Source organism: Rhinichthys klamathensis, unplaced genomic scaffold (genome assembly GCF_029890125.1).
Source record: "Rhinichthys klamathensis goyatoka isolate OS25496 unplaced genomic scaffold, OSU_Roscu_1.1 h1tg000183l_1, whole genome shotgun sequence".
Lineage (NCBI taxonomy): Eukaryota > Metazoa > Chordata > Actinopteri > Cypriniformes > Leuciscidae > Rhinichthys > Rhinichthys klamathensis.
In genome coordinates this window covers 525437-534424 of record NW_026606711.1, presented here as the reverse complement: position 1 = coordinate 534424, position 8988 = coordinate 525437, and the positions used below count along the sequence as shown (strand labels likewise).

The window sequence follows — 8988 nt, the reverse complement described above, 5'->3', positions numbered from 1 at the left end:
TATGAGTGCACCAACATGTGCATCACTCAAAATAGATCCCCCTGTCCTGTGTACATGAGATATGAAGTCCATGAGATGTCGCCTGTGGCCCGAAAACCTATACTGAATGCTGGGCTTTTTTCTCTTTTTTTAGACGTTTCTGAACAACCCCGTTGTCGATTAAATCTATTGTTTAAAATGCATGATACGTTGCTACCATAATTAGAAATCCGGTGAAGCAATCCTTTTCTAGTAATCACAAATGGCTGTGATTGGTCCATCCTCACCAACGCTGAAAAAAGTAACAGAAATCACACGTGAATCCTTTCGCTGCGGTTATGACAATATTCACCTGAAAATGTATAATGAGAAACATACTTTCTTTATAGCAGTTTCATTTAAAAATAGCAAGTGAAGGGTTAAAACACAATACTTATTATTTATGCCCACCGTGACCAATTAAAGACACATTTTGGGCCACTAATGCGCGCACTTGAATCATATATTTTTTTTCTGTGACTCACACGTGACATCTTTTCCCTCAATCTTGTGAAAGTGCAGAGAGTGTTGGATTACATCTGATCTGTGGTGGTAGATGAGGTGGTTAAAATTGTCAGAAGGGGGATCCAAAGTGTTAACTCTAGTCTAGAGTAGACTATGTCTATGATCCCATTAAAACGCAGGAAAGTATCTCTAACTGTTAGCCAACAGAATGACATCTGTAAATTTCCCCATGTTTCTATATTCATCTTGGAGAGAAAGCTGGGAACGTCTAGAAGAGCATTTCTTACACGACTAGGACGGAGCAAAGGATTTCTTATTAAAGAAACCTACAGGTATGTTTACATTACGAACCGTCGTCAATTTATCATGCTAATGCCACTTTATTTTTTGGAAGGGTACCATAAAACACGAGTTATTAATCTATTATACAGATAAAATTGGATTTAAATAATACATACTGTTGTGCATTACTATAGTGAGTAGAAATATATAAATAATGTAACTTAATTTAACTAATTTTAGATGTACATTTTCAGTGTATAAAATGGGTGTTTAGAAATGATAGATGGATTTTAAATTTTAGGATGTGTCCTTCACATGAGGTGGATGATCATATTTTGGGGTCCTTGGCATCTTAAAGATTGAAAACCCCTGCCATGAAAGATAACTTTTGGACTAGCCCAGTTTGTTCTCTTCTACAGTTCCTCCATCACACATATTGTATCAGAAAACAACAGTGGAGATGAAGTGCAGGCCTGGCTGGACAATCAAACAGGACCAGACACTTCCAGTTCTGTCCATTTGTTAGACATCAGGTGGTTTACGGAGAGCATGGAGGCAGGACATCCCGTTACTGTTCAGGACAGTCACACATTACAGGTACAAGGGCAGATCTCACTTGCTGGATCTGCTTTTATGGACACATTACTTTAAAAAGAGCAAATTAACTAAGTATGTACATGTGTTGCAGGTTAACCCAAAACCCAACATAGACCCAACTGCAATGCTGGTGAAAAGTTATGCCTGTCAAAGACGAACACCTTTGAAACACCACAATTCATTTCTAACAGTGAGTTATTTGATGTCTCAACTGCTTTCTGTTTATTCACTGCCATTGAGCTAAAGATGACACTCTGTCCTGTAGGAAGCTCTTGAAATCTTGTCTCAAAATGCCGAATATAATGACAATGAAGGACGGAGCGTCGCTTTTAGACGGGCAGCTTCAGTCCTAAAGGCACTTCCCCATCGAGTGAAGAACATGGAGGATCTGAGGTCTTTGCCCTGTCTGGGTGACCATTCACAGAGGGTTATTAAGGTGACAATTATGCTTTCCTATAGATAGACCCAAAAATGAAAATTCTGTCATTATTTACTCACCCTCAAGTTGTTCCAAACCCGTATAAAATTATTTGTTCTGCTGAAGAAAAAACATTGCCTTTGTCGCTTTGGATAAAAGTGTCTGCTAAATGCATAAATGTAAACGTCTCTAAAATCCATAGTCTAGATATATCTGTTAAGAAGCTTATTTCACCATTTAGGAGATTTTAGAAGATGGATCATCAAGAGAAGTGGAGTCAACAAGACAATCAGATCAATTTCAGGCCATGAAGGTAATGATCGGTATATGTTAAAAAATAGAATACTTTCATACTACTCAAACTATTCTGAGTAACTAATCTAAACTAAATGCCTGATTTCGTACCTTTAGTTTGTGAATTATGAAGTCGCAACCTTTTCTGCAGGCACTAACTGGTATTTTTGGGGTGGGTGTGCGGACGGCAGATCGCTGGTTTAGAGAGGGATTGCGATCTCCTGATGATTTGTTTCGCACAGGACAACAGTTGAACCGTGAACAGCAAGCGGGTACTGCATTTCAATGTGCTACATTTTTGTAATTATATTCATAAATATAGAAATATATTTATCAAACAACCTATATCATGTATATATATATATATATGTGTGTGTGTGTTTGTCTCAAACAACATTTGATTGATCATATACACTCACTGGCCACTTTATTAGGTACACCTTCCTAGTGCCATCAGAGTTACCTTAACTGTTCTCCGCTAACCTGTTTCTGATGATTTTCTGGTTCTTCAGAAAAACTGAAATGTACGATCTAGAATTTGAAATGACCTCTGACCTCATCACTTTCAGGAGTCCAGTATTACGCTGACCTCCAGAAACCCGTCACTAAGGCGGAGGCTGATGTCATCAGTGATATCGTAGAGAAAGCTGTGCGCGCTGTGCTGCCCGGAGCGGAGATCAGGCTCATGGGAGGGTTCAGGAGGTCAGATCTTGCCTTAAGTTTGATGTACTATATATCCAACTTTATAAATAGAGCTGTGTGATTAATATATTTTACATTTTGCGACAATATAAACAATCAAGCAGTTGAGATTCGCTATATATATTTCAGGGGGAAAGAAGTCGGTCATGATGTGGACTTTCTCATAACACATCCAGAAGAAGGAAAAGAGGAAGGACTGATGCCTAAAATCACAAACTGGCTGGAGCAGCAGGTACTTGTGAAGTTCTTTTGAATAGTGAATAGAATAGAATGATCTAATCCATTCCTTGTGTCTGTTTGGTGTTGTAAATTCATTTTACTCATCCAATATCTTTACAAAGTAACATGTATTTTTCATCAGGGTTTACTGCTGTATCAGAAGACGACCAGAAACTCTTATCTGGAAAAAATGGACGGTCCAGCTAGAGCTCCTCATAACATGGATCGCTTTGAGAGATGCTTTTCCATATTTAAGCTTCAGACAGGAAGTGAAACTGAAGGAGCCAGTAGGTCAGGCTGGAGAGCTGTACGGGTAGATCTGGTGGTCAGTCCCTACAGCCAGTTTGCCTTCGCTACGCTCGGGTGGACCGGGTCTAAGGTGTGGAGCTTCCTCACTTCCAAAGGATTAAATTGTTTCCAAAATTTCACTACTATTTATTTCCATTATGTTTTGTTTGTTTTCAGTTAGTTTTATTGGTTGAGTAGTTTGAAAACATCAGTTTTAGTAGCACTTTTCACTTTTAGTAACATTTTCATAGTCCGATCACTGATTATTGATTGAAATCAATCAAAATTGATCACACACACACACACAAAATATATATATATATATATATATATATATATATATATATATATATATATATATATATATTTATACCTTCTATGTTTTTGAAATTTTTATTAAAATATTACATAAAATATTAGGGCTGTCAAATGATTAATCACATCCAAAATAAAAGTTTTTTTTACATAATATATGTGGGTGCACTGTGTATAATTATTTTGTATATATATAAATACACACACATGCATGTATATTTAAGAAAAAAATATCATTTATATATAAAATATTTATATATACAATATAAATTTAGCCTGGGAAAACCCAGACAACTTCCGGCAAATTTAGATTTGCTCTGAAAGTTAGTCTGGCAAAGAGCTCATTCAAGCCCATTTCCAATCCGTCTAATTCAAGGTACCAATCAGAAACGTTGGGGCGGGCTTTACACGATGACGACAGCGCTGGGATTTTGAAGCAGATTTTGTAGCCTACATTACAAAGATGGATGCCGCCGTCGAACATCACTCGTTCGAATCAGCTATCGCGTCTTTAAGCGATTTGAACGTTTCCTTTTTGTTAAAAACCGAGCAAAGAACAACACTCGGAGATGTTTCTCCGCCGCTCTGCATACGTCATCTCCTTCATCGCTCTGATTGGGTTTAGGTCTATCCGCGACGTCCGTTGGTGACGCCCCTCTGGAAATGATTTGTCTATGACGCTTTGCCAGACCAAAGAATGGTCTGGTTTTAACCAGGCTAATATAAATTATATATAAATCTATATACAGTATATACATGAAAATATTTCTTAAATATATACAAGCATGTGTGTGTATTTATATATATATAAAATAATTATACACAATGCACCCACATATATTATGTAAAAAAACTTTTATTTTGGATGTGATTAATCACGATTAATCATTTGACAGCCCTATAAAATATGTCTATATAGTATAGATTTTATACATTTTTATTTCAGTTTTGGTTATTTTAGTACATAAAATTAAACTAAATGAAAATAAGAAATGTTACTAGCTGAAATAAAATAAGTTTAAGTTTTTATTTCAGTTTGCGTTCATTTTACTTTGTAACAAAAGGTATCATGAGGTGGATTAATGTGAATGTTTAACGGAGTCGTCACACCTGACTACCTCCTCTCGCAGTGTTTGAGGTCAGTGATGTTCACTCATGATGGGCTGTTTGTTCTGCAGCTGTTTGAGAGGGAGTTGAGGCGGTGGGCTGGGCAAGAGAAGCACATGTCTTTGAGCAGTCACGCACTGTACGACAGCAAACAGGTGAGCCACATCGGCATGTGTCTACTAAAAGTACATCGGTAACACTTTACAATAGGGTTTATTAGTTAACATGAACTAACAATGAAATGCACTTATACAGCATTTATTAATCTTTGTTCATGTTAATTTCAACATTTACTAAAATTTTATTAAAATCTTATAAGTATTAGTTAATGCACTGTGAACTAACATGAACAAACAATGAGCAGCTTTATTTTTATTAACTAACATTAACAAAGATGAACAAATACAGTAACAAATGTATTTCTCATGGTTAGGTCATGTTAGTTAATACATTAACTAATGTTAACTAATGAAACCTTATTGTAAAGTGTTACCAGTACATGATCAATAGTTATAGTATGTTAAAGTGCCCCTATTATGCTTTTTAAGATATTGCCTGTTATGTAGTGTGTAATATAGCTAGTAGTAAATGTACAATGGAGTTATTGTCTCCTAAAAGAACCAATTCTGAACTGCCTGAAACATGTCGTCAGTAATTCCAGTCTTTCTTCTTGCATAAACCTAGGTAGGTTTGTAAAAGATTTGCATAATGCCAGCCTATGGTCTCGACTGGCTGCTCACGAACAACGTCTACTTTGACCCTCAAACACTGTAGTTGTAGCTGAGACTGGAAGAGTTTGGTTTGTGTTGTAGACATGTAGAGAAGACGCTTTCTTCTGTGTTGTGAAATCAGGAGCTGAATACAGATATGGTAATGAGCATGACACATACTGTAAGCTTTCGACCAATCAAAACAAACTGAACCATCTGCCCAATCAGAGCAGAGTAGACCAATCACAAAAGACTGGGTCAGACCAATCAGAGCAGAGCAGGCTCTCAGAAAGGCGGGGTTTAGAGAGACCGGAACCGTGTGAGAAAAGAGCTGATACTTCATTCTATATTATGAGAAAATTCAAGTGTTTTACCTTGGATGCATGTAAACCCCATGCAGGAGACTCCAAAACTAAATTAGGAGTCTTTAAAAGAGCATATAGGGGCACTTTAAAGGTCCCGTTCTTCATGTTTTTTTGAAGCTATGATTGTGTTTACAGTGTGCAATATAACATGTGGTCATGTTTCGCGTGTAAAAAAAACCACAGTATTTTTCACACAATTTACTTATCTGTATACCGCTGTTTTCACTGTCCAAAAAACGGCCTGATGACTTCCTTGTTCTATGAAGTCCCTCCTTCAGAAATGCGCACGAGTTCTGATTGTGCCAGCGGTTCCTGTGTTGTGATTCGACAGCAGCTTATCGCACGTTGCCCGGAAAGGTCACGCCTCTTACCATAAATTGGAGATGCATGCGCAGCTGAAGGGCTTCTTCTCCGTAGGAGCGCAACAAGACCACGCCCCCTTTTTTGTGTATTCCTGTGGGCGGAGATTAGTCAAAAAACTGCTCTAGTTACGTCATTAAAAAAGGAAGTTAAGGGATGTAGTCCAAAGCGGCCGTTCGCTGTATGCTTTGAAAGGGGACTTCTGTTAAATAAAATATCTCGCTAGGCATTGAACTTTGAGCTTTATAATTTTACAGGTATTATTTATGCTCTAACAGCAACATTACACACTATCAAAATGGAATCGCGAAGAACGGGACCTTTAACATATTTTGTGTGATTTGACTTAAAGGTGCAGTGTGTAACATTTTTGAGTATCTATTAACAGAAATATGACATCCATAACTATGTGTTCAGTGGTGTATAAAGAACTTACTTAATAAACCGTAATGTTTTTATTACCTTAGAATAAGGCTTTTATATCTACATAGGCGCAGGAATCCCCTTCTATGAAGGTCGCCATATTGTGACGTCATGTTTCTACCGTAGCCGACAGCAAACAGCGTTACAGAGCGCGTTTCGTCACTACCTTGAAAGAGAAGCCGCAGAAAGCTAGAAGAAGCTAGTCATAAACACCGTGAGTAGTGACTTTTCCCTTGTCAGTGGTGTAAATATGTAGTTGGATTGTTTCATGTAACCTAATTCTTCTCCCTCGCTGTGTTATGGCTTTGCTATGTGGGGATAAATGTGCGGTTTAAGTTCGTGAGACAGCTGATTAGTAGACTACTCTTGTCATTGACCGTAAAACAGTTACAGGAATCACCAACCCGTCGATCTTGAAAGCATTTTTAAGTCGATCGAGTTTCCAAAATCAGAGAAAAAAAGCCTATTGTGTGTAGTAAGTGGTGTGTAGGGGATGCGGAGGCGCGCGCGCTGTTACAATCACGTCATTTTTGCCGCACGCACCTTTGGGCTCATGCGGACGTGTCGAGTTTAAACAAAGCTTTACGCTTTAACCAGCTCAGCCACAGTAACAGCTCATATTACAGCTAAACTTTTACTACCCTGTTAGAAAAAATATATAGTTGCATAGTTTCATGTGGTTCTTCTCCCTCGCTGTATTATGGGTTTGCTATGTAGGAGAATGTGCTGGTTACGTTCGTGAGACAATCAGCTGATTACTATTATTATATTATGTATTAAGACCCTTGATCCTCACCTGAAACTTTATCCATGATGTGGTTTATAATGGACTGTGGTACAGAAACTTGGTTTACGCTGGCTATTCTCTGCTGTCTCAGACGACGATGTTTGTCCCGTTTTAGCCACCGTAGCTTCTTCCAAAGGGAGGGGTGAGCAGTGGGCTGAGCCCTTAGTGTAAACTCGCAACCGAACCGCTAGATGTCGCTAAAAGTCACACACTGCACCTTTAAAATACTTTTTGGCCTATATATTGTTTAATATATACATTTACATTTATACATTTATTCATTTAGCAGACGCTTTTATCCAAAGCGACTTACAAATGAGAACAATAGAAGCAGTTAAACTAACAGTAGGACAACAATATGCAAGTTCCTTCGCAGTTTAATCTAACGCAGTACGTGTTTTTTTTTTTTGGGGGGGGGGGGGGGGGGGGGGGGTTTATTGCTTTTTGTTTTTTTTAGATAATAGATATAGAATAGAAGATAAAGTGTTAGTATTAATGAATCAAGTGTTGCCGAAAAAGATGCATCTTAAGCAGTTTCTTAAGCAGCTCTGGTTGAGTTGGGCAGGACATTCCTCCAGCAGGGAACAGACCAGGAAAAGGCCAGAGAAAGAGACCTTTTTCTGGTATAAAACATATAGATTTTATAAGTAAACATTGAATGTTTAACTGTAAAAACGTTCAACACCTTGCTAAAAAAAGCTGCATTTACATCTCTCTCTGTAAAATTGCACAGAATCTATACCTCAGAGCAAAGACGGAAGAGGAGATTTTTGCCTACCTGGGTCTGGAGTTTATTCCTCCGTCCGAGCGCAACGCCTGAATCTCCAGTCTCCAGTTATCACGACTAATGTGCCGGTGCTTCCATCACAGAGCCGTACATACTTTTGAGTTTGGCTGCCAGTTATGATCAGGTCACGTTTCACATGGAAAAGTTTATAAGATGTGCAAATGTTTTGCCAGCATCGGATATCTGCTATAATCTGATCAGTTTTCTCTGTGTTTTGCACTATAGTTTAAGGTTTTAACGTGGTTCTTTGTAAATAAGGTACAGTAATGATAAAAAGTAGTTCTTTTATCAGACACTTGAATGTTTTTAAGATGTTGTTCTTATTTTATACTTTTTAATTAAATTAAATTTTAATTAGAACTGAAAATGTGTCAGTATATATTATTTAATTTGACGTTGTCTTTGGATAAATGACCATTGGGGCTAACTTGATTTTATCGTCTTAGCTGCTGGTGTGATTTTCTACAATTTATATATACTTTAATTTTGATAAAGTTGCATATACTAAACCTATAAATGTTCTACTGACATTTACGGAGATGTATGGAGGCTCTCAGCTTTGTCAGTGAGGATATTTGATGCATGTACTCATCATATATGCAGATGTGTTTGTGGTTAGATGATGCCTGACATTATTCTAACCTCCTTTTTGTGCACCTGGTTCATTTTGACCCGCTTTTCCCAACCGCCAAACTTCTTTACATGCTCATTATATATTTTAAAACATTTTCTCGAACACTGGGGGAAAACGGACTACAGCACTAAAAAAATAAACGCACATTAAATTCAGCAGCCATTTTGTTTTTCTGGCATTGCAACCTACTTAAAGGAAGGATATTTATAAAACATGC

General features: G+C 37.6%; 1 protein-coding gene across 1 annotated transcript; it reads left to right on the top strand.

Annotated features, from left to right (window-relative positions):
• The first annotated feature begins 642 nt into the window (after nucleotides 1-642).
• polm (polymerase (DNA directed), mu) lies at nucleotides 643-8301 on the top strand. Its single transcript, XM_056261524.1, has 11 exons — nucleotides 643-815; nucleotides 1185-1362; nucleotides 1454-1552; nucleotides 1628-1798; nucleotides 2022-2093; nucleotides 2226-2346; nucleotides 2644-2776; nucleotides 2906-3008; nucleotides 3138-3374; nucleotides 4777-4860; nucleotides 8084-8301. Exons 1-11 carry the CDS (start codon nucleotides 643-645, stop codon nucleotides 8168-8170), a joined length of 1458 nt encoding a protein of 485 aa, XP_056117499.1. The 3' UTR covers nucleotides 8171-8301.
• Nucleotides 8302-8988: the final 687 nt, after the last annotated feature.

Excerpts from the sequence above, each read along its gene's own strand:
- polm (XM_056261524.1), top strand. The coding sequence starts at position 643 with ATGATCCCATTAAAACGCAGGAAAGTATCTCTAACTGTTAGCCAACAG. Across the intron at positions 1,799-2,021 it reads ATTCACAGAGGGTTATTAAG|GAGATTTTAGAAGATGGATC; the intron begins GTGACAATTATG and ends TTCACCATTTAG. Across the intron at positions 3,009-3,137 it reads CAAACTGGCTGGAGCAGCAG|GGTTTACTGCTGTATCAGAA; the intron begins GTACTTGTGAAG and ends ATTTTTCATCAG.